The sequence below is a fragment of the Apostichopus japonicus genome, chromosome 9, assembly GCF_037975245.1.
Source record: "Apostichopus japonicus isolate 1M-3 chromosome 9, ASM3797524v1, whole genome shotgun sequence".
Lineage (NCBI taxonomy): Eukaryota > Metazoa > Echinodermata > Holothuroidea > Aspidochirotida > Stichopodidae > Apostichopus > Apostichopus japonicus.
Window position 1 is genome coordinate 23,259,860 of NC_092569.1, and position 25,380 is coordinate 23,285,239.

A 25,380-nucleotide genomic window follows, 5' to 3' on the forward strand; every position below is an offset into this window, starting at 1 on the left:
GAAAAAAAGACAGGCAGTAGGTGCGAAGGAATGTCAAACTTTTTCAAAGAATATGTTACTTTTGGTATTATTAATCCCTGTCAGAAACCGAAAGTTAAAGGCGGAAGAATTAGACAACTCCTCCGGGCCCAGGACTCACTTTCAAAAAGATCCATGCCACTACCTAAATCAGTCTGGAAATTCAGAATTCGCCCATCAACCGCCCCACCTTTCCCCCACTTTGAATTACAATGCTCATCACTGGTGTATATTACATTATTTACCCGCTTGCCACTACCTAAATCAGTTTGGGAATTAAGAATTCGCCAATCCACCGCCCCTCCTTTCCCAACTTCAAAATTCCAATGCTCATCACTGGTATATTTTACATCATTGACCCGCTCTATATACGGGAAAGCATCTTGACTTGTACGGGAATAAAGATAAATACTAATGTAGATGAACAAAGTGGTCGATTAACGGTTTACATTGCAGATACACACAGTTATTGGGAAAAGGTTGATTCATTGATTCATTTGATTCATTGATTCATAGGTTGTTTTTGATTCATTGATTCATTTGATTCATTGATTTATAGGTTGTTTTTGATTCATTGATTCATTTGATTCATTGATTCATAGGTTGTTTTTGATACATTGATTCATTTGATTCATTGATTCATAGGTTGTTTTTGATTCATTTGATTCATTGATTCATAGGTTGTTTTTGATTCATTGATTCATTTGATTCATTGATTTATAGGTTGTTTTTGATTCATTGATTCATTTGATTCATTGATTCATGGGTTGTTTTTGATACATTGATTCATTTGATTCATTGATTCATAGGTTGTTTTTGATTCATTTGATTCATTGATTCATAGGTTGTTTTTGATTCATTGATTCATTTGATTCATTGATTTATAGGTTGTTTTTGATTCATTGATTCATTTGATTCATTGATTCATAGGTTGTTTTTGATACATTGATTCATTTGATTCATTGATTCATAGGTTGTTTTTGATTCATTTGATTCATTGATTCATAGGTTGTTTTTGATTCATTGATTCATTTGATTCATTTGATTCATTGATTCATGGGTTGTTTTTGATTCATTGATTCATTTGATTCATTGATTCATAGGTTGTTTTTGATTCATTTGATTCATTGATTCATAGGTTGTTTTTGATTCATTGATTCATTGATACTGAATTTCCGACGCGTGATAGAAATCATCTAAAAATGAATGAAGGAATTCGAAGGTTGGTCTTCGTTCGGGCGCCGTATCCCAGCACTGTTTCATTATACCATACAGTTGATCGGGACATTCCCCTGGTTGCGGCATACGGTAACCCCGCGATACCTGTTCCAATACTTCCCGATTTACCATTCCTGAATAAAGAGAAAAATGAAGCAATACTGTAGCGTGGTATAACTTTATCTTTGGTTTCTACATGAAATAAATGTTTAGAAGGATACATTGTAAAATAACAGTTTAAAATCTACAGTTTACCATCTGCATGGAACAAGAATAAAATCGTGGCAAAAACATCATTGATAGTGAGTTGTTATCTACAGAGAAAGGCTGGGTAAGTTATAAATATGTTTTAAAACACTTCAGAAAGAACTAATTGTCAGTGATAGACCGGTACGACAAGGACAGGAACACCAACATAGACGAATAAGAAAAGGGAGGTGTTAGGAGGGGGTGGGGAGACGATGATGTAACTCTGCCCTAGCAAAAACCAATTTTAAAGCCCGGGACGAGTGTCTATCTTTAATGTCAGTTTATAATTTAATCGATATATGGCGTGATAAAAATCCTTTTGGTAAACATTATACATGGAGTTCTAATGTAACTCCGGGCATCCACTGCAGGTTAGATTTTTTTCTGATTTCCAATCACCTGAGAAATTCCGTCCAGTCTATCCACTTTTCCCCGGGTATTCAATCCGACCATTCTTTTTGTATTTTAGTCATAACCCCTGTTATGATGGTTAGGGGTCCTGGATTTTGGAAAATTAACAATTCGCTTTTAGACGATTCAGCTTTTGTAACCCATATCGAGGATATTCTTAGATCTGTTAATTATGATGCTACTGGTGTAACTTGGGATTTTCTTAAATACAAACTTCGACGATACTCGATGGTTTATTCCAAGGAAAAGGCCAAGAATAGGCGTCGTCGAGAAAATGATTTACTCAAGATTATTTCAAGTTTGGAGCATAAACTGTTTGTAAACCCGTCAGCTTTTGTCAGTTCCCAACTAAAGGAAGCACAAACTGAGCTCCTTAGCTATTACGATTTTAAATTGCGTGGCACTATAATCAGATCGAGAGCAAGATGGGTTGAGGATGGGGAGAAAAATAGCAAGTATTTCTTAAGCCTTGAAAAGAGAAATAAGATTCATAATACGATTTCCACTCTGAAGGATGATATAGGCAGAGAAATTGGTGACCAAAAAGGTATTTCGGATGAAATTTTGGATTTTTATTCAAACTTATATAGCTCACAATCAGGATCGGCTGATGCCTTTTTTAGTAACCTTCCTGACTCTAGTGTATTTGATTTTGATCTCAGCGTATGTGAAGGGGAGCTTACATTAGAAGAATGTTCGATGGCATTAAGTTCTATGCCAAATGATAAAAGTCCTGGCTCTGATGGATTATCCACTAATTTTTATAAAACGTTCTGGCACTTAATAGGCCCTCAAGTGGTTTCAAGTTTGAATTATGCTTTTCGTACAGGCTTACTTTCGTCTGAACAATCCCGTGGGGTTATTTCATTAATTCTCAAGCCGGGTAAAGACTCCAACAAACTTGAAAACTACCGTCCAATTACTTTACTCAATACTGACTATAAGATCGGTGCTAAAGTTTTGGCAACTCGACTTAAATCTTGTATTTCTTCTCTTGTAGGGTCTACACAAACTGGTTTCATTAAGGGTCGTTTCATTGGCGAGAATATAAGATGTATTTTGGATTTAATTGATTATACAACTGACAGTAAAATTTCGGGGTTTTTGCTTTTTGTTGATTTTGAGAAGGCATTCGACAAGATTGAATGGAGTTTTATTCAGAAAACCCTTGCTTACTTTAATTTTGGTGAAGATTTTAGGAAATGGGTTTCTGTACTTTACAATAATAGTATGGCTTGCGTAATCAATAACGGCTACTCAACAGGTTACTTCCGTATTGGTAGAGGAGTTAGGCAGGGTTGCCCCTTGAGTCCTTATTTGTTTATTTTATGTGCAGAACTCTTATCACTTAGTGTTTTGTATAATAAGGAAATAGGGGGCCTTTGTGTAGGAAACTATAATTACAAACTTTTACAGTATGCTGATGATACTGTTTTCGTTTTAGATAGCTCTAGAGGTTCATTGCAGAAAACTTTGCAAATTTTAAGTGACTTGAAGGAAGCCTCTGGGTTGGTTATCAATTATAATAAGTCTGTTCTTTTTCCTCTTGGCTCTTTTGCTCGTGATTGGCCTTTTACTTCATTCAGTGGTATTGCCGTTAGCAGTGGACCAGTTAGTTATTTGGGCATTTTCTTTACGAACAATAGAAATGATTTGTTTGAGCTTAACTATACTCCAAAGTTATCCCGACTAAAATCATGCCTACGCTCGTGGTCTGTCAGGGATATGACCCCAATTGGCCGGAATACCATAGTTAAGTCTCTTGCCCTTTCGCAACTTGTGTTTCTATTCCTTGTCTTACCTAACCCTCCCTCCAGTTTTGTTAAGGATGTGGAAAGAATAATCTTCGATTTCATTTGGTGTGGGCGCCCTGACAAGGTTAAGAGGAGTACTATGATTAATAATATTGATGAAGAAGGACTAAGGGTTACACACATTGATAGTTTTATGAAATCCTTAAAGTGTACTTGGGTTCGCCGTTATTTTTCTGTTAATGAGAGCCCTTGGAAAATATTTTTCACTATGGTTTTGAAGCCATATGGAAATAAATTCTTCTTCCAGTGTAATTGTTCAAAAACGGATATTAGTTTTATTAAGAATATTTTTCTCCGCCAAGTTTTGGATGCTTGGTGTGAAGTATCTTATGCCCCACCTAATAATAATTTTGGAAATGAGTATATCTGGAATAATTCCAGTGTAAAAATTAACAGTAAGACCATTTTTTATGATATTCTGTTCAAAAAGGGGATTATGAAAATTGCCGACTTTTTTGATGTTAATAATAGACCTCTTGATTTCCTTACTTTTGTTAGGACCTACAATATTGGTAATTTTTCGTTTATTCACTACTGGGGTTTAATTAAAGCGATTCCTCGTCATTGGAAAATCGGCTTACAGGATACCGATAATAACCCTACTGTCAGTGAACTCTTACTTGAGAAAATTATGGGTAATTATTCCGTTTCCCACATACTTTATCCGGTTTTTCTAAAAGGGGTAACCTCTTTGCCCACCTCACTTAATAAGTGGAACACTGTTTATTCTTTTGAATCTGAGCAGTGGGCGATGTTGTTTAGGATGCCATACAAGAGTATTACTGAAGCACGTTTGCAATATTTTCAGTTCAAATTTTTGCATAGAATTATCCCTACTAAGAAATTGCTTTTTAAAATGAATATGGTAGACTCGCCAAATTGTTCTTTTTGTAAACTACATGAGGAGACTATTGAACACATCTTTTGGGATTGTAGCCTGGTCTCCTATTTTATTTTAGATATTGAGAGACGACTATTGAACAAGCAGTTTTTCTTTTCGAAAGAAGATATTTTCTTTGGTTTTCTATATCAGGAATACAGTCCATATAATTTTCTAATTTTACATATGAAGATTTATATTTCTGATTGCTCAAGAAGGAATGTACAACTAGACACGGAAACATTCTTTTATAAGTTTAAGTTTGCTGTAAAAGTTCAACAGTACTGTAAGAAACGCTATTTATATGATGACTTAAAAAACAGCTTCATTCTCGATTAATTATTGCATAACAACAAAATTACATTTGACATTGTATGTTTTTGTATATATACTATCGAAGAAACAGGAGAAAAAAAAAAAAAAAAAAAACTCTGCCCTTTTTTCCATTTTTTCTGAGCATTAATACCTTTGAAGTCTTAAAGCAGAGCAGATATATTTTCCGGTATAATACAGAATAACATGAAAACGCTAGAAAGAAAAGATATATAAATATATATATATATATATATATATATATATATATATATATATATATATATTTATATATATATATATATATATATATATATATATTTATTTATTTATTTATTTATTTATTTATTTATTTATTTATTTATTTATTTATTTATTTATTTATTTATTTATTTATTTATTTATTTATTTATTTATTTATTTATTTATTTATTTATGGTGTACAAGAATTGGTTTACCTGGGTACGGAACTCGGCCTTTTGTGATAACTTCGTAGACAAAAATTCCGAAAGACCAAACATCTGATTTAATTGTAAATTTGCCGAAATTAATTGCCTCAGGTGCGGTCCATTTGATTGGCATCTTTGCACCTGTTGATAATAAAGAAAAGAAAATCTCTAAACGTTAAGTGTAAACTCTACTAGTCTTGGACAATAATTTCATAATTGTTTTTCCCCGCTGACTGGCAAATAGGATATGTTAGGTAAAATTAGTGAGTCTGCTAAAACGGGCGCCTGTTTACTTCGGTCTCCGTATTGAAACATTCCTAGCAAAATGAGGGCGCACTATAAGCCTCAGAAACAAAGACAAGACGGCTACGAATGTTTCAAAAGAGCTTTCATGTGCAGCCAGTTTGGACAGTTTTCTGATGCTTATACTTGTCTAAACTGTCCTCTCATGTCATGCTTCAAAGCACTCGTTTTGACAGTATGAACAGTTCCTAACCTTTATCCGATAAAAACAAAGTTTTGGTAAATTTCAGGGCGATTGGGAACATTTCTTGCCTATCTCACATATCTAGATTTAATTTCGTCCTGGCGATCAATTTCTAATAATGAATACAATTTTGGAATTATAAGCTAGTGAATTCCATCCCAAATTCCATTATTTGACTTACCTTCTCTGGCGATGTATTCATCTTCTATGATCCTTGAAAGACCAAAGTCAGCAACTTTACAATTCCTATGTTCTCCAACAAGGATGTTCCTCGCTGCAAGATCTCTGTGCACAAAGTGTTTGGATTCCAGGTAGGCCATTCCTTGAGCAACCTTAGAGGGCAGTAATAAAATAATATAACTACATTCAAAAATCATAATGAGTTTCGCCTACCGATAAGAACACTATTATATATAGATGTCCACAAAACAGGGTCTCTATAATGGTGAGCTATATCGTCTCACAACGTAGACCAGCACATAAGCGATTTGGGATTACTATAGAAAAAGAAGCATCCGGACAGGATTTGCCTAATAGATGAGTGCAAACGATTGTTCGAATACACTATGTACGGCAACTGTCCTTAATATAGCCAGCGATAAAATATATACATATTGAACTACTAATCTCGAAGAATGAACACCAATACACGATATCTAGAATTGCGTGAAGAGATGGGATCTCGAAGAATCAACACCAATACACAAGATATATAATTCAGGGATGATATAGTTTCTCGAAGAATCATCACCAACACACGAGATATATAGTTCAGGGATGATATGGTATCTCGAAGAATGAACACCAACACACGAGATATATAATGGAATGATGAGATGGTGTCTCAAAGAATGAACACCAGCACACGAGATATAGAATTCAATGATGAGATGGTATCTCAAAGAATCAACACCAATACACGAGATATATAATTCAATGATGAGATGGTATCTCGAAGAATCAACACCAATACACGAGATATAGAATTCAATAATGAGATGGTATCTCGAAGAATGAACACCAATACACGAGATATAGAATTGCGTGATGAAATGGTTTCTCGGAGAATGAACACCAACACACGAGATATAGAATTCAATAATGAGATGGTATCTCGAAGAATGAACACCAACACACGAGATATAGAATTCAATAATGAGATGGTATCTCGAAGAATGAACACCAACACACGAGATATAGAATTGCGTGATGAAATGGTTTCTCGGAGAATGAACACCAACACACGAGGTATAGAATTCAATAATGAGATGGAATCTCAAAGAATGAACACCAACACACGAGATATAGAATTCAATAATGAGATGGAATCTCAAAGAATGAACACCAACACACGAGATATAGAATTCAATAATGAGATGGAATCTCAAAGAATGAACACCAGCACACGAGATATAGAATTCAATAATGAGATGGAATCTCAAAGAATCAACACCAACACACGAGATATAGAATTCAATAATGAGATGGTATCTCGAAGAATGAACACCAACACACGAGGTATATAATTAAATGATGAGATGGTGTCTCAAAGAATGAAAACCAATACACGAGATATATAATAAGTGATGACATGGAATCTCGAAGAATGAAAACCAATACACGAGATATATAATTGAATGATGTGATGTTACAGGGTTTGAGCAATGTATAATAAATGGAACAGCTGCACGGGCATGATATGTGCCAAATGTGTATAAGTTAGGTACGTTAGTCTGATTATATAACAATACCTGTGCTGTGACGTCGATAAGTTCTTGCTCCTTCAGTAGTTTGCCTTCACCTTCGTGTAAGTAATCTAGTAGACAGCCGTCGGACATTAATTCGGTAATTATGTAAATTGGTTCCTAGAGAAGACAAGCAGATTAAAAGGTTACTACATCAGACTTATTGTCTTTCATCAAAATTGATGCAAATTCGGTGGAATTAAACATGCTATTGTTCCAAGAGTCATTGATCGGTGTGAGAGTTTTACACTTACTTTACTGAAGAAAGAATCAAAAGAAGGATGACGTCATGCTTTCACGAGTCAATAAATGTTTTCCTTCTGCGCATGCGCGTTGTAGATTGAGCAAATGTAAGTGATGACACCGAGTAACTGAGTAACACATTTTGTTACACACAGTATGCCATGTATGTAGCAACAGACCTGAGAGAATCGTTAATTTTATGTCTCATATCATATTTCTGTGAGTGATTTATGTAACTTTCTATCCATCTAACATTGAATCGTCAATGGCATACCAAACGATTTTCAAAAATCTCAAAACCACATTTAATGTACGTTTAATTAAGCATTTCGAAGTGGGATGATCTTGAAATGATAAACACCCTCCCCCCTTTTTCTTTTAATGAGTGTTGCACAGGCGTGTCATTGTCTTGCACCCAGGCTCTTCTCATTGGTCCGCCACTTAACTTCCCTATCCGACAAACAAGTCTGACATAAGCATCAGAACACTTTTTCAAACACTAAGGGAGGGGAGACCACGTCGTTTATTATTGGTGTATTGCAGCCTAGGTTCGAGTGAACCTCGTAACTCTGGAGCAACATGCGAGTTTTTCACGTTAATCTTATTTGGATCATGAAGCGGCATATTATCAAGTGAATCAATTAGGTTGAATCTTGTGTATTAATGTTACATCAACGATACTTTTTCAAAGAAGTTCTTTCAATATTACTCACCCCCTCAGAGCAGACAGCTAAAAGCGCCACCAGTTTCGGATGTCGTAGTTGTTTCATAATGTTAGCCTCCTGAAGGAAAGACTGTGGATCCATAGCGCCCTCTTTCAATGTTTTCACGGCTACCTTTACCTTCCCATTCCAGGTTCCTATATGATATTAAAAAAGCAAGAAGAAGAAGGAAAATAGTATGTTGACAAGATAAAACGAGATCAACATGGGGCGGGGAGGGGGGGGGACCGCAAAACGAAACGAAACCTCTGAAGAATAATAATTTTACAGGGAAAAATATCGCTTCCAAAAAGTTTCGGTACACATGTCACGGAGCACATTATTTGATGCAATGCATTTTTGGGGCTCAAATAATTTAAATATCGAATAACATCTCAAAAATTGATAAAAGCCTAAATTCAAAATCTGCTTCAAAAGTGCGTCGATTAAAGGGATATTTATATGGTAAAGAATTCTAAAAATCGTGATGTAAAAAGTGCTAAATACCTAACATTTAATGTTAACTTTTTAACACAGTCAAACCGGAAAACCTGTCAAAGATAGAAAATATCTTTTTTAATCGATTGCATCCTATATAAGTGTAGGCCTAACTGATAAATCTCTATATACTCAGACAGGCCATTTTGGGTTGTCAGTCCATACCGATCTAGCCTATTACAAACGAACTAAATATAGTAACTTCTAGACATATCAGTACACTGCGGAAACGATTTGGAAATTGAGATGTCAAAATACTTCCATTTTGTGAAATGTGAGACTTTAACAAATCAATTAAGTGTGTTTTTCTTTCAGAAACGGATGGAGTGTGAATAGAGGCATGTGGCGGCAGATAGTTCAATCTGTAGGCACATGAACTTTTAAGTGCGGTGGGACATATGATTTTGACTTGAGAGGTTTAAACCACACAATTAAGTCAAACCAAGTCAACAATATTGTTTCTCTGTGCATTCTGTAAGGCTGTACCACAAACTGCAGTATTTGAATGTTTTCTTCCGCCCCCCCCCCCTCCCCACCCTATTTCCCCTCCCGAAGGAAACAATAATTAATTAATACCTAAAATGTGTTATTTACATAAAGACACTTGACAATGTCATTCTTACTAATTGTTCAACAAAAGGACAATTTTTGAAGAAGAAAAAACAGATTTTCGGTGTATGTTCTGCTGCAAATTGCTGGTGATGATACAAAATTGTGATTTGAAAGCCTAAAAACACCAACATTTATATTTTTTTCTTTTAACATACCTTCCCAAACTTCACCGAATTGTCCGTTTCCAAGTTTCTTTTCTAACTGTATAGACTTCCTCGGTATTTCCCAAACATCTTTGCTGATTTCAAATATTGTTGGTTTCTGTCGAGGACAGGGACTCATAAGGGGACATACTAACCCATCTGCTTGAGCTGTAAGACGAAGAAACTATGTTATAATATTACAAGAAGAAACACAGTCGAGTATATGAATCTTATCATTCTTATGATTCATATTATCAACCATATTCCTGCAGTGTATATGAGCAAGGCCATTGTTGATGAATAATTAAGTGCTCTGTGAAACTAAAAATTTCCTCTTTATTTCGTTCATGACTAATGAACGTCAAAAGTTAAATCTTATTTCATCCATCAAAAAGCTCTTGCTTGAGATAAAACATGAACATTTCATTTCAAGATAGTGTCAAATTGCCATATTTAAAATAGCCTGACTTCCTGTGAACGGATAACGTGTCAGTTATCTCAGTATGGAGTCACTGGCCAAATACATTAACAAGAAACAAGACACTTGTTTTCATCGTTTTGAGCGATATCATCACCTATGGTCGTAAATGTCTTGCAGAGATGCAAGTTGGGGTGGTGGATAGGGTGCAAATTGTGAGGGGCGGGAGGGGGGGGGGAGTCGGCGGATAGCAAAGTCGGCAATAACTATAACGCGGATCGCAAAGTCAGTAATTACTATTACTGTTATATTCGGTCAGTACAGAAACGTGTTCAAAGCCGAAGCCAAAGTGATTTAATCAGGTCACACATCCGGAGTCTATACATGTTCAGTTCTTTAATACAGCCCTCATTTCCTTTTCAAGGGGAAAATTCATACTGTAGTATTGATTAGTAGTAAATGAAAGGAATATAATTGTGAGTTGTTTTTTGTTTGTCTTTTTATAGACAGTATACAGTTTAGAGAACGTCTTTCAAAATTTCTATAAAAATATAAAATACATTTGCTTACATTTGTAGTGTTGGACAAGGTCTCTGAGGGTCTGGAAGGTTATTCTTGTACTTATGTAATAACCACCGTTATCCAGGGCCCTGATCCTGTAGTGTTTGACATGAAGGCCTCTCTGATCATCCTGATCAAGAACGGATAATGAATAAGCACCTAGGAGATAAGAAGAAAAAGGTTTCTACATAAACTACTATTATTCCAACTTTTTATGATTGTCTTAATCATGTAGCAGATTTTACAATGATCACGAATTGCCCAATTTCCTATCACTTTTAGAATGAAATTTGTAAAGCTTTTGTTACAGAATGAACTCCAAACAGTGGCAACTTTATGCTACATGTTTCTACTAACATTGGACTAACGAAGCTTACAAAATACAGAATTATTAAGCTCCCTCATAATAGAGAACTACACAACAATTGTAGGCTGTAGTTTTGTTTGATACAATTTTCGAACAGCGGACGGGATAGTCGCATTCTGGTCACGCGATCTCTAGTCTGGGCACTGTCTTTTTAAAAAGAGCCATTTATCCCGTACAGTCTACGTCAATAACATAACTTTATTGTTTACTTTGCTGTGTGGCTGTTACCTGGACTTGTCTCACTCCCTCTTATGAGGAATGTCCCCCGAGAGTTTCCCTGCAACTGAAGTTGTTTTTCTGCCTCTTTTCTTGTCATCTTCTCAAAAAACCAACTGCAATGAAGATGAAGAATAGCGAAATTATTTACCACGGATGTACCTGTCATTCTAACTCAATTGTCAGAACGGACTACATTGTGGCGATATTAGGTACTTGGAATTCCAAGGTAAAAGTATCTGTGAGAGGGCGCTATACCACTACAATATGAGCGTGACTGTGACTACACTAAACACAACCACTGTACTCCGTACCTGTCCCTAACCACCCGTTTCACACAAAGAACACAGTAACTACTGCAAATCATAAAGTCTTGTACCAAAGTAAAAACTGGATCGTGCTATAAATCGGTAGCATGTGATATTTAGGATTACAGTAAGGACTAAGGATATGTGTTATCCCAACAAATCCAGTTTGATGCAATTGTTGGGATTACACATATCTTCAGTTCGTACTGTAAACCTACTAGCACATGCTACCGATTTACCAGCACGATCCAGTATTTACTGTGGTACAAAACTTTAATGTATACAGTGTAGTTACTATAATCTCTGTGTGAATCGGATGCCCTAGAAAAACGAGTATTTACATGTTTACTCACCTGTCTACCATTTTTCTTTAGATATTGGGGTTTTGCATGCATTTTAGCAATTGTAAAGGTTATATTTACCGGACAAGGTATGTGTACTTATAATCTGTACTTTATAGATACTTTGTTCTATATACTGTTTCATACGGTACCTGTCTTGGTAATTTAATATACTAATGTGAAGATATATACAACGGAAGTCACGCGTAGCAACGATACAGTGTGAACTTACAGAAAGCTGTCCAAGATAATTACAGAGTAGAGGGAGAAGGAAGAACGTAGAGGCAGCGAAGGGAGGTATAATGTATAATGCAGGGATCAAAAGGATATGACATAGGCTTCATATTAGGTATACCTGTAATTATAAACTTAGAAGAACTGATCAGAGGAGGTGTACGAGAGGGGGAGGTGAACGAGAGGGTATGAGAGGGGGAGGTGAAAGAGAGGGGGAGGGGTACGAGAGGGGGATAGGTGTACGAGAGTGGTATGTGTACGAGAGGGGGAGGTGTACGAGAGGGGGAGGTGTACGAGAGGGGTATGTGTACGAGAGGGTTAGGTGTACGAGAGGGGTAGGTGTACGAGAGGGGTAGGTGTACGAGAGTGGTATGTGTACGAGAGTGGTATGTGTACGAGAGGGGATGTGTACGAGAGAGGGAGGTGTACGAGAGGGGGAGGTGTACGAGAAGGGGAGGTGTACGAGAGGGGTATGTGTACGAGAGGGGGAGGGGTACGAGAAGGGTAGGTGTACGAGAGGGGGAAGTGTACGAGAGGGGGAGGTGTACGAGAGTGGTATGTGTACGAGAGGGAGAGGTGTACGAGTGGGGAGGTGTACGAGAGGGTACGAGAATGGGAGGTGTACGATAGGGGGTGGTGTACGAGAGGGGGATGTGTACGAGAGTGGTATGTGTACGAGAGGGGATGTGTACGAGAGGGGTAGGTGTACGAGAGGGGGAAGTGTACGAGAGGGGGAGGTGTACGAGAGTGGTATGTGTACGAGAGGGAGAGGTGTACGAGTGGGGAGGTGCACGAGAGGGGGAGGTGTACGAGGGGGGAATGTGTACGAGAGTGGTATGTGTACGAGAGGGGATGTGTACGAGAGGGACAGGTGTACGAGTGGGGAGGTGTACGAGCGGGGAGGTGCACGAGAGGGTACGAGAAGGAGAGGTGTACGAAAGGGGGAGGTGTACGAGAAGGGGAGGTGTACGAGAGGGGAGGTGTACGAGAGGGGTAGGTGTACGAGAGGGGAGGTGTACGAGAGGGGTAGGTGTACGAGAGGGGAGGTGTACGAGAGGGGGAGGTGTACGAGAGGGGGAGGTGTGCGAGAGGGGGAGGTGTACGAGATGGGGAGGTGTACGAGAGGGGGAGGTGTGCGAGAGGGGGAGGTGTACAAGAGGGGGAGGTGTACGAGAGGGGGAGGTGTACGAGAGGGGGAGGTGTACGAGAGGGGGAGGTGTACGAGAGGGGGAGGTGTGCGAGAGGGGGAGGTGTACGAGATGGGGAGGTGTACATGTCATACAATCAGTATCTTACACACCATCAAATATAAACAATCCTTTTTCAAGATGATGTGTCTCGTCGATGAAATGTAAGGAATGCCCTGGCGTGAATCGTGCTAAACATTGACCAGCTATATACCTTGTTCAGGTTAAAATGACTTGTTTGTGGCTATTTTGTAGTTTCGGTAACATTTAAAAGGTGTTGGTGGCCCTCGATGGTGCCCCTTCCTGGTCCCACTTTTATGGTACTTAAAGGGAAACCCAAAATCAGGATCCATCTTTAGCTTGTATGAAAAATACTTCTTTGTGAAAAGTAACTTAGAAAGAAAAAAAATTAGAAAGAAAAGAAAGAAAGAAAATTATATGGTGTATATGGTGTATATGTTGTATATGGTATATATGGTGTATATGGTGTACACGGTGTATATGGTATATATGGTGTATATGGTGTATATAGTGTATATGGTATATATGGTGCATATGGTGTATATGGTGCATGTGGTGTATATGGTGCATGTGGTGTATATGGTGCATATGGTGCATATGGTGTATATGGTGTATATGGAGTTTATGGTGATGGCTTTGTCCTACAATCAAGGATCTGAGTTCATATATAGCAAATCTATGACAATTTCGGAGAGTATTTATTAAAATTCACCATGATGACAGTTTGCCTATACTTGAGCTTAAATAACTCCTTCCACACACTAGGAAATGTCAGCCAATATTTCCTGTAGGGTCTCCGGAGATTTTTAATTTGGCATTCAGCCAATAGTCCTTAACATTCAAACAAAAACGGTAACGTTAAGATTCTATATACATTTGGTCAAATTAAGGTTGCCACACTCTCGTGGCTGCGGACTCCATGCATTTTTTGTAAAGGGAAACGCTGACACAATATTTATTCTTATTCTTTAAACAAACCCATATATTGCACCAAGAACAAAGAACGTTCGCTGTCCTGTTTGCAAATTCTAAAATTGGTCTGTGTTGAAGTAGATGTTTAATAGGGCCTAATTATCGAATACAAGAAGCCAATGTCGACCAAGTCGGCGTACGGTAGCTACGCCGATCGGCTGCGGTTGGCGGCGGTTGGCGGCGGTCGGTAAAGGTCGGTAAAGGTCGGCGGCGGTCGGCAGTCTACCGACAAACACCAAATTCGTGTTCTAACTAGCACTCAACGACAACAAATACATCAAAAGGGGAGGTCTCTAGACTAAGTGTTACGTATTAGCACAGTTTAGGTGGCTAAGGTGGCTAAAACTCTTCCTGGTTACACGTCTCGGTTTGAATTCAAATAGATCTCTAACCTATAATGTTACCTTTAGTTATTACCTCTTAGTATATTGGCGAGTTGTGTTAATATTACATGTTTTCTTCAAAGGTGCAACCCAATCCAAAATATAACTTATACATTCTAATTACGTTTCACTGAGTGAAAGCTAGTTCACCGAATGTTATCTTCAACCTTGTCGGTTAAACTTTTCTTCACAAAATATAAGAAGAAGAAGACAAAAAAGCCTTACTCTTCAGCTTGGAGTACATCTGCTGGTTCAATATAATTCCTTGGTACATATCCCTCTCGCTTTGTAAGAAGTGAAAACGCCAACCACCAATTAGGATCACTATAGTCGGAGAAATAAAAGTTAATTGACTAACAACATGTTGTACAAGATATGAGAAAACACTGTCGAATTCAAGATGAGACGTTGCATACCGCATATCACGAGAAAGAAGAATTTAATCTTAACGGGAAAGGGTAACGAGCTAACAGGATAGTCATGGGGAATTCGTTTAATGATGAAAGAACAGAATACAATTTCAGATTATCCTATTAAAATATGCTTTCAATTCCTACGTTGCGTTAGGGACATTATTTCATTATTAAATTATCATTATTTCAAGTTTTACAAATTTTGTATAAAAAAGAGTGAATTCGAAGCAAACATGTATTACGTCATAGAATCACAATTCAGCGACTGAATATGAATCACTTTTTTTTTTAAACTTTAAAACTGGAATACACCTCGATATGATTACGCTACAGTAATTGGTAGATTGTTAACTTCACAACCTTCAGGCAAAGATATAAAACCATATCCAAAATTAATAATGATAATGATGTCAACAAACTGACATTTTTGTCACCGGTGTAAGGCGTCAATTTCCTTATAGCCCCATCGCGAACATCCTTACATGTCATCATGTTATTAAAGTTGCTAGTATTTTACACACCCATTTCACCCCCCCCCCACATCACTACCTCCCACCCTAACCATCGTGGCGCCCCAGAAATATGCGTCACATTGTAAAGTGATTGTGGATATCCACAAATGAAGATAGAAGTTCGTTTTTTTTTTTTTTTTTGCTGAAGTTTGTGTACCGATACATTTTTCTTTGACAGGAACAAAATGGGACCAAACAAGGATCATTTCATGTTTTATAACAGAGCCACCACCACCATGGATATGTCATATTAAAATGAGAAGTAGCATGAATGGTATGCACGTATCGAGCTACTTTATTCGTAGTCAAGTTATATGAGGGCAATGAGGTGGAGGGGTGTTGGGGGAGGGGGTAGAAGTACCGATGTCAGCTTGGAAAAATCGCTGAATGACGATGCCATGAGGCGACGGTCAGACCTATACTTTGATACCGATGAGAATGTTAGACAGCACATATAGTTATGACGCAATCAATTCCATAGCTCTAATGTGTGTCAAGTGTGAAGGAACTAACCTCTTGCTGGTAATAATGAGTATTTCCCCTTTCCTAAAGGCCAAATCGTCCAGAGTTCTCGCCTCGTAATCGTACAAGGCCTTGTATCTTTCACCAGCTGTAGACAATCAATAAACGGAACCATGTCATGAGCTTCTTGACCTCCTAAATGAAACTGACAGCGGTCAACCTATAACGGACACTTACAAATTGCAAGTGCAACTATAAGTTAGCGGGCAATCAAGACTTTGTTAAACATTTCAATTTCCGACTCGACCGAAAGAAACGCGGCCCTCTCGATATTACCTTTATAAGCACTTTGTGTCCTGGAAGACTAAACTAAGGAACTATAAAAGAGTTTTTAGTTATATATAACCAACTTTCCCGACATAAAATAAATAAAATTATCCCTACCGGAAAAAAAAATAAAACACGCGAAAGGACCGATTTCGACATCGTAACATTATGGGTTTCTATCAAGGATGAAAATATACAGTCAAGTTCTTTTGAATGGACCTTAAGAACATTTCAGAACATTTATTCAAAAGCATTTTATTTCAAAAGCATATTTTGTTTCGCAATATATTAGAAATTTAAGTATGTACCATATTAACCGGAAACTTAACGAATAATATCACTGGCTGCACGAATAAAGTTACCGAATATGTGAAAAATAATCGATTAAAATTAAAAATAATAAATAAGACAAATGTTTTAACCAGCAAATAATACAATGGAATCATAACATACGATATAACAGCTAATGTGGGATAAAGGTCTCTTTGCACAGGAATGACCCCTCCCCTCCTCCAGGAATCCTAAACTAGTTCGTAAGTGTGGTTATGTCACCCGGTTACCGTTCATATTAGACCACGCCCTCTAACAGCCCAGCAAAAAATGTACCCTAATTTTACCGCGGTAAACTATGGTAAATGTGTGGTAAATAGGGTAAATGTGTGGTAAAATTGTGGTAAAATCAACTGCGGTACATTTACCGCAGTTTTACCATGGTATTACCGCGGTAAAAGTGCGGTACATTTACCGCGGTAAAGTTACCGCAGTTTTACCCTACTTATACCGCGGTATAAGTAGGGTAAAAGTGTGGTACATTTACTACGGTAAATTTACCGCAGTCTTACCATGGTATTACCGCGGTAAAAGTGTGGTACATTTACTACGGTAAATTTACCACAATTTTACCATGGTATTACCGCGGTAAAAGTAGGGTAAAAGTGCGGTACATTTACTACGGTAAATTAACCACAGTTTTACCATGGTATTACCGCGGTAAAAGTAGGGTAAAAGTGTGGTACATTTACTACGGTAAATTTACCATAGTTTTACCATGATATTACTGTAGTAAAAGTAGGGTAAGTTTATATGGTACATAAACTACATATGTGAAATTCCTACAATTGTGCCATGATTAACCACAGTAAAAATAGGGTAAAACTATACGGTGCAATTATACTATGGTAAATTTATACGTTACGGTACATTTACCGCAGTTTTACCATGGTATTACCGCGGTAAAAGTGCGGTACATTTACCGCGGTAAATTTACCGCAGTTTTACCATGATATTACCGCGGTATAAGTAGGGTAAAAGTGCACTTCAAAAGGGCACTTTGCAGAAATTCGATTGGAATGATACAGCCTTATATTTAGTACCCTTTATAACTCTTATTGTATTATCTTATTTGCGTATACACATCACTCCATCAACGCCCCCCCCCCCACCCTCAAGGAAAATATGCATACTAGCACTGCAATATCCAATGTGAAAATTGGGGAACAAGGAACAAGTTTTCTTTGAGACAAAATGAGGTGAAATCATGTTAGTTGCTAATGTAGGAATCTTCCGAATTAGAGTTTATTTCTTGATAATATCTTAACAAATTTTTTCCATTTGAAATAGCTTTGAGTTTGACCCACAGAAATTCATTAAAAGTCAGGGGCGTAGCCAGGATTTGCAAAGTTGTATGCACGACTATCTGAGCGGAGCGCCACCATCGGTTGGCGCGGAGCGTACAAGAAAATTTTTGGTTTTACAAACCCCTCAGATGGCCGGAAACGGCCCTTCCCGAGTGTTCATTCTGGTTCCCTGGCTTCTTGCTAACTTGAGACACCTCAATTTTTATGTAGAAAAAGGGCACATTTTTAACCTGAGGAAAAGTGGGGGGGGGGCACGTGCCCCCTGAGCCCCCCGGTTCCGCCGCCCTTGGCGCTTGTGAGCGCGCCGTGACAGGTATAGAATAAGTTGTCTTCGCAGCTAGCCTCTGAAACTGCAAATGTACAGAGACTATATGAAACTTTAACTTTCAACGTCAAGTCATGTAGGCATTGTTCAGTTGGCAAGTAATGTCAATATTGTAGCGCGCACGCGCACTAAACTACATATGAAACCACACGTATGTCGTCACACAGATCAGTGTGATTCTTGTAACGAGTCTATACGGCGTGTATCTACTTACGTGGAATAAATGATGGCGGTGAATTTGACCCATGGTGCTGACCAGAGTGTCCCGTAAATAAAAAGTTACCACCTACAGGATCATCTCCCCCTCCTCCTCCATCTGTACTCTTAGAGTGTTTCTTCTTCCCCTTTTTATCTTTCTCTCGTCTGTCTTTTCGATCTTTTCCGAATTTTGTCGAAGGGCCGACGATTGAGGGCAAATGATCATGAGGGTTTTCTAAATTCTCTGACAGGGCGCTCTCCTTGTTGCCCATGACGACGAAACTTGAATGAAAAAGAAAATGAATAAAAATAACAATAATTCTAAGTGTACGGAAGTTATACGGTATACTGTCTCTTCGTTTACATAAAACAATCCAATTCTACTTACCAACTTGTTTGACGCATGCGCCCTGTGTGCAATTACAAGTTAGTGAAATCTTTCAACAGTTGGTCAGGTTTGCAATTAATCTTCCGTCTAGAACTTACAATTTTAATGTAAATCATCTGTATTGTATTAATCATAACAAACCACGCCAGTATCACTAGAAATTTAGTTTATTTTATATGACAGATAGCCTAGCTGTTATAGCCTAACGTCAAACATTTACACATGTTTCACCTTCTCTGTAGTTACCTATATGCCTCACTATTTTACTATTCTACCGTCCTTATGGTGTAATGTGATGTAAGTGATCAATTGATAATGTTTTTTATCCAGTTAAGGCGGATCCAGAATTTTATGAAAGAGAGGGTGTGAACGTGGAGTCGAAGAATCCGACTCCCATCTATGGTTGGGGTGGGGGTTGGGTCCTACCCATAGGGAAAAAAAAACACGTCAAATGGTGGATTCTGAGGAATATTTAGGTATACTATTATATATAAACGCTATCATTTGTACTATAACTACTTTTGCAGTTTTTGTGAGATTGGAAACAGGAAGGATGGAGGGGATGTAATACCCCACACCCCTCTGGTCGGATTCACGCATGTTATATCTTCTTTGTAATAATGAATAAATAAATGATCGTTTTGAAGTAATTCTCCTAGTTCATGACATGGCCCCTGATTACATATTTTACTTGCTTGTTTTTGAGGGAGGGAGGTTGGGAGTAAACCCCCAACTTTGCTCCAATTACGGTAACGGACTTGTAGTCCCTCCTATTCGGACCACATTTGGTGAGCGGGCTTTTAATGTTGCTGGTCACCGCCAGTGGAATTCTCTTCCTACTGATCTCAACGTGTGCTACTCGGTAGGTCTTATTTCATGTTAATTTAAACGTATCATTTTAAGTAAGCTTTTGTTGTCTTATCTGTTCTGCATTACTTTTACTTTTTTTTTGTATTTTTGTATTTTTGGTTTTGCGTTTTATCCCTTTTGCTTCTTTATATCCTTCTTTTATTGTACATCGCAGCAGAATAGTTTTAATAGTTGTTGACGCTTTATAATTTGATTAATTATTAATATCATTGCTATTCATTCAGGGATATATTCGTGAGAAATCTGCTGGTAAAATGTGAATTGGTTTATTATTTTGAAAACTATAATTGTGGTATCAAAACTATAACTGCACATAGTTTTGTTTCACCCAGTTCAGCCCAGTGTAAGGCTGGATATGACAACTCCCTCCACTGAGTCTACACACGAACAGTGTTTTCAATTATATAACCACTTAAAACGATGATTTGTTGCCTCTGGTTCACAGGTAAAGGCTTGACATATAGGTAATTACGTACGTTGAGTATACACAGCTGCGTTAGTGCTACCCCTATAGCCTATACCTGCTTGAAGTTATCAGAACGGGAAGTACCGCTCTCGGCTCGTAATCAGTCGTTTCCTATGGCAATTGCAAATTTCCAAGTTAGCGTGTTTATAATTACATATAACACACGAAAGGCTATAGTGTACGGGTAATGGAATTAGTAACATGCGAAACGTTTGGCTTTCTGTCTTGAACGTTAAGTTTCCTATAGTTGCACCATAACTGAGAATAACGTACGTTGCTTTGTGCGCCACTATGGAGTGGTTAGAGTATGCATGTGGGTAACTGTATAAACCAAGTATGGTATATGGTGGTATGTCCGTAACCAGTAATTCCTTACTGGAATACGAACATGGAAAATGTGACGTCGCGTATGGAAGTAGTGAGCGGGTGATAGGGGACTGAAGCATTGGGTATGGTCCTGTTGTAATTTTAACAGACTCGCAGGTGGGTGGAGGGACGGGGGGGGGGGTTATAAGGAGTTTAGATTCCTCCTCCAGAAAAAATGAAATATTTTAAATGCCAATCCTTGCATAAATTTAGGTTATAATTATATTCGTTACAAACGACAGGTTGTGCGACTATAGTTTAATTTTCTTGTGATGTTTACAAAATCCGCGCCTTAGTATAGAGGCATGCTTGGGTGCTTCACAAAGGAGAAGAATATTTAAAACTATATGTCAACTTTGGTAGGAAATACATTTCACGTCTAAAGTCATGGATAAAAGGGTAAATCCCTTCCTTATCGACACGACTGCTTCAAGTGAATTCCGGATCATTGGATGGTCACTTGTAAACATACCCCTGGTTCCAATTTACCGCCTGACATGTATGAATATTCATAGTTCCATATCCAAATATAACTATCAAAATGGTCAATCGTCTGTCTTTTAATCACTTTTATAAATTACAATGTATTTTAATTTCTCTTGAGATAATAAACACTATACACAGTTATTCATTAATTAACTGCAACTAACCAGAGCGTGTATTATGTGAATGCTTTGTGTACACTTCTTATTTTTGGTTTATTTGATTGCTATTTTAGCTTAACGTGTTTAATTCGCAACAGCCAGCAGCCTACCGCTCCTATCGATGGCTGAAAATACTTGTGTCTCGCCCATATACTTATCATATTGTATACTGTGAAAGTTGTTATTGTCGTCAACATCTGTCAAGTTTATCAAGGGCGTAGGAACCGGGGGGAGGCTGCTGAGCGCAACCCCCCAGTGAAAAATATGGAGGGGCGGAAGTATCATTCCGCCCCCCCCCCCCACCCCCGCTTCGCAAGTCAAAAAACCCCTTTTTCATTTCCAAATGAGAAAAAAATCTCATTTGGAGCACCAAATTGCATCTGAGGCCAGGTGAAACTGCAAAAGTTTCTACAAGATGGAGTGGGTGTTGAAGTGTGCTACATTGCACCAAATTCCATCTGAGGCCACCTGGAAATGCCAAAAAATTCCAAAGGGGGAGGGAGACACCCTTAGACCCCTCACCCAGGCCGGCCATCAGTCTTCAGCCCCCCCACTCAAAAGTACCTTCCTACGCCACTGAAGTTTATGCACCTTTATTAGGAATAATACTAGTGTATGATTTGCGGGAAATGCCAAATCACGTTAACAAGTTTGAAACATTAATACGTTTGTAATTGGGCCTGGTTGTTTTAATACATGCATCTCTTTATGGAATGAAGGCGTCGGCAGGTATGCACTATTCACACATCTGCGTTCAGCTCTACAGTTTCCCTATTTGTTATCACATGTGTATCACGTGTGCTCGAATGCTTTGAAACATGGTCGGAATGACATCATGTACCTTTCGTGGCGAGTGCCGTGCGCATGCGTAATACTAACTTTATCATCGAGGTCAAAGAAAATTTCTCCATGGTCGGGTTAAGTAGAACTATTATTATATAAAGCTATTGGATTTATAATCTGCATTCTCTTTACATGACGAAAACATGCAATCAAAGAGCATCACTTATTGAATGATTCAAGTATGAGGCAAGTTTGTGAACAGCGATGAGTTTCCTCAAAGTTTCTGGACAACATGATCGGTTTGGTGTTTGTTTTGTATTTTCCATAGAATATGCAGCGTATATTTTCTCGAAAGATGATGATACATAACTTGCAAAATTAAATAACACTATGTCTGACATAATACGACATGGTCTTAGCCGACTTAAGACCTAGGAAAGTTCATATCTTTAAATAGTGCGCGCATATCAAGAGCGCAAAGAACTGGGAACCATATATCTCTAAAGATAATCCGCGCATATAGCAAGCCATTTTAATATTTATTCAATATATAATTGTGTAACTTTTTAAACGATATCATGAAATCAATCATATTTAATGATATTTTACTTGAGATATTTGATATCATTGACTAGAATTCTAATTGTTCGTCGTTAACGGAATTGGCAATATATTCAGAACTTTTTTGAAATCAGGAACTAATGAAATGGTAACAGGAATTTAATTGTTGATATAATCTAATTAAAGGGATCATTGATTTATATAAGATATGTAAGTCATTTTCATCTTATCATCAAGTGAATTGAAGATATCATCAATTGTTTAATGATTAGCTATCAATGAATTGTAAATACGACGTTACAACGGCGCATGTCCCTGGAATATGTTTAAGAGGTACTTGTTCGCATTCGTACAGAAAGGTGTTTTAATGATGTGCCAATTAAGCCAAAAGTGCGACATATCCATAGCAGTTCGCTACGTTACGTTTTATGCGGAAGTGACTCGAGTTATAACGTATATAAATATACTTTACTGGTGCCAACGATAGTAAAAGTAGTCTGACTAAGTTAAAGCTAATTTAAAACTATTTTTGATTCTCTTGATACCTAAGGACAGCATGCAATATTTATCCGGGTATAAGCCCTACACATAAATGACATATACCTAGAGTAATCTAAATTGGGCATAAATATCAAAAATAAATAACAAACCACGGTGGTAATTTGAAGTTTACCAACATGCAGAGTCAAACGTTCTTAACAACCGTACATTACATGCAGAATTGGAGGGACGGGTGGGGACGGGTGCGTGAAGTGGCAACGATGACTTCTTTTATGTTACAAACCTACACACATTTTAAGACAGTTTGTCAATACAACACTGAGCCTCGAAGAAAGTAAAATTCTACTTATTTTGCTATTTCTCTGACCATTCTACTTTAAGATGCAACACATAGCTCTATTCCTTTATAAAAATTATGACTTAGCCTGCAGGAAACTTACTCTGTTACTGTTTTCTGTGATGACTTGTGAAAATTGTTTCCATTTTCCAAGCGTTTACTTAATCAGTTGAAAATGCACACACCATCTAACACTATAGCGAAGTACGTCCTGGATGCTGTGTGACTGCAGGGAAATTGATTCTTCCGTGATCAAATTAATTATGAATATGTATTAAGGACACGAATTAGCTACTTCGAGACCGTTATGATATAACGGAATCCGGCTAGGACAATATAAGGAAACCCATACATAACTACCGCTAGTATTTTAATTACGTGGGCCAGAGACCCGAGTACTCATGTTTAAGCAGAGCGACGGGCGTGGAATGCCAGACAAACTAACAGGCCGGACAAAACCCAGTAAATCATATACTTTAGAGCTTGAAAAAACAAGAAAGGATCCGCGCGGAAGATCCCAAGGGGGTGGGAGGGGACATGGGGGGGGGTGACGGGACAGCACCTCGGAAAATCCTCGCTATTTTAGCCCGAGGGAGCGAGAGGGCATGGGCCGGGTGGAGGATCCGAATAATTTACAGACCAGATTGGCTTAATACAGCGCGACGAAAGTGATAGGCGAAACAAATGTACACATATGAAAAGAGTCAATGTATTTGGAAGGAAATGTAATATGTAAAGAATTATACAAGACTCACCAGGTAAAGTACACCAGTAATCGAAAGACCGTACGTCTAGCGTCTACACCATAGTAAGCATTCAATGGCCAAAAAAATTAAGTAACCCAAAAGTATTATTTGTTTCTTAAATTGTACGCATTTCCGTTAACTATCCAAACAAAATAGTAGAAATAGAAAATACATCCCTATTGAATGTATACTTTTAATTGTAATATTGTTATTTTGTAAACATAATATTTATACTTCAATTGGTATTAAGCACATCATGTAGATATAAACGTCTTTATTGCTCAGAAACGGGAAAACAGAAGAAGAGGTTCAACCAAACAAGCTAATTAATCGAGTTTTGTCAAGACGATAACAAAATTATGATGACTACAATATGTCAGCTTTATCATAAAATGGTGTCATCAGACACAAGTTTTTCGCAAAACATTCTTTTGACAAAATCGCAAGTCTGACAGACAGAGAAGACATGAATTTCATACAATCTAACTTCAAATCGTTTTCAACTTTGTACACAATTACGAAAATAGCATATAACAAAGATTGTAGTTCATGCACTGTTAACAATATAACTATATTTCTACTAGTAACGCTAGGCACAACTTTACCGCATGTAATAAATGTTAGGGTAATGTTACATCCACCCGCTCAACATTACAATGATAAGGGTAACACCTGATAAAGCCATACTTCCACATCGATTATGTATCAAAAATAAATAGAAAATATCCCAAACAGTAAGACCGACTGATATTTCAATCTTGCAGTATCTTTTTTATAACTTCTTCTTTCTTTGTCCTTTCTCTGATATGGCAAAAGGGAAAGTCACAAGAATATCAGGAGCTGGTTTTCTGGCAGCTTTATTACAGACTAATATAATCCTGGAATTAGCACTCCTATGATAAATTCGAAATTCAATATTTCATAGGCACAATAATTTCCATAAACGGTTCTCATTGCTTTTTGCCCTATCACAACCCCCACCGCCGTCTCATTCTTACCATGAACTATCCTTTGCTATGTAGGGCGTAAAATCGTATACGAAGTCCACGAAAGATT

The 25,380-nt window shown here is 37.7% G+C and overlaps 1 protein-coding gene across 1 annotated transcript; it reads right to left on the reverse strand.

Moving 5' to 3' along the window:
• Nucleotides 1-1,171: 1,171 nt before the first annotated feature.
• LOC139973014 (tyrosine-protein kinase Fyn-like) lies at nt 1,172-25,245 on the reverse strand. Its single transcript, XM_071979360.1, has 12 exons — nt 23,682-25,245; nt 18,679-18,944; nt 16,227-16,323; nt 15,014-15,112; nt 11,355-11,458; nt 10,769-10,918; nt 9,793-9,948; nt 8,540-8,685; nt 7,590-7,703; nt 6,020-6,170; nt 5,361-5,492; nt 1,172-1,370 (listed from the first exon to the last, which is right to left on the reverse strand). The coding sequence occupies exons 2-12, from the start codon at nt 18,932-18,934 to the stop codon at nt 1,177-1,179; spliced, it is 1,599 nt and encodes a 532-aa protein (XP_071835461.1). The 5' UTR covers nt 18,935-18,944; nt 23,682-25,245; the 3' UTR covers nt 1,172-1,176.
• Nucleotides 25,246-25,380: the final 135 nt, after the last annotated feature.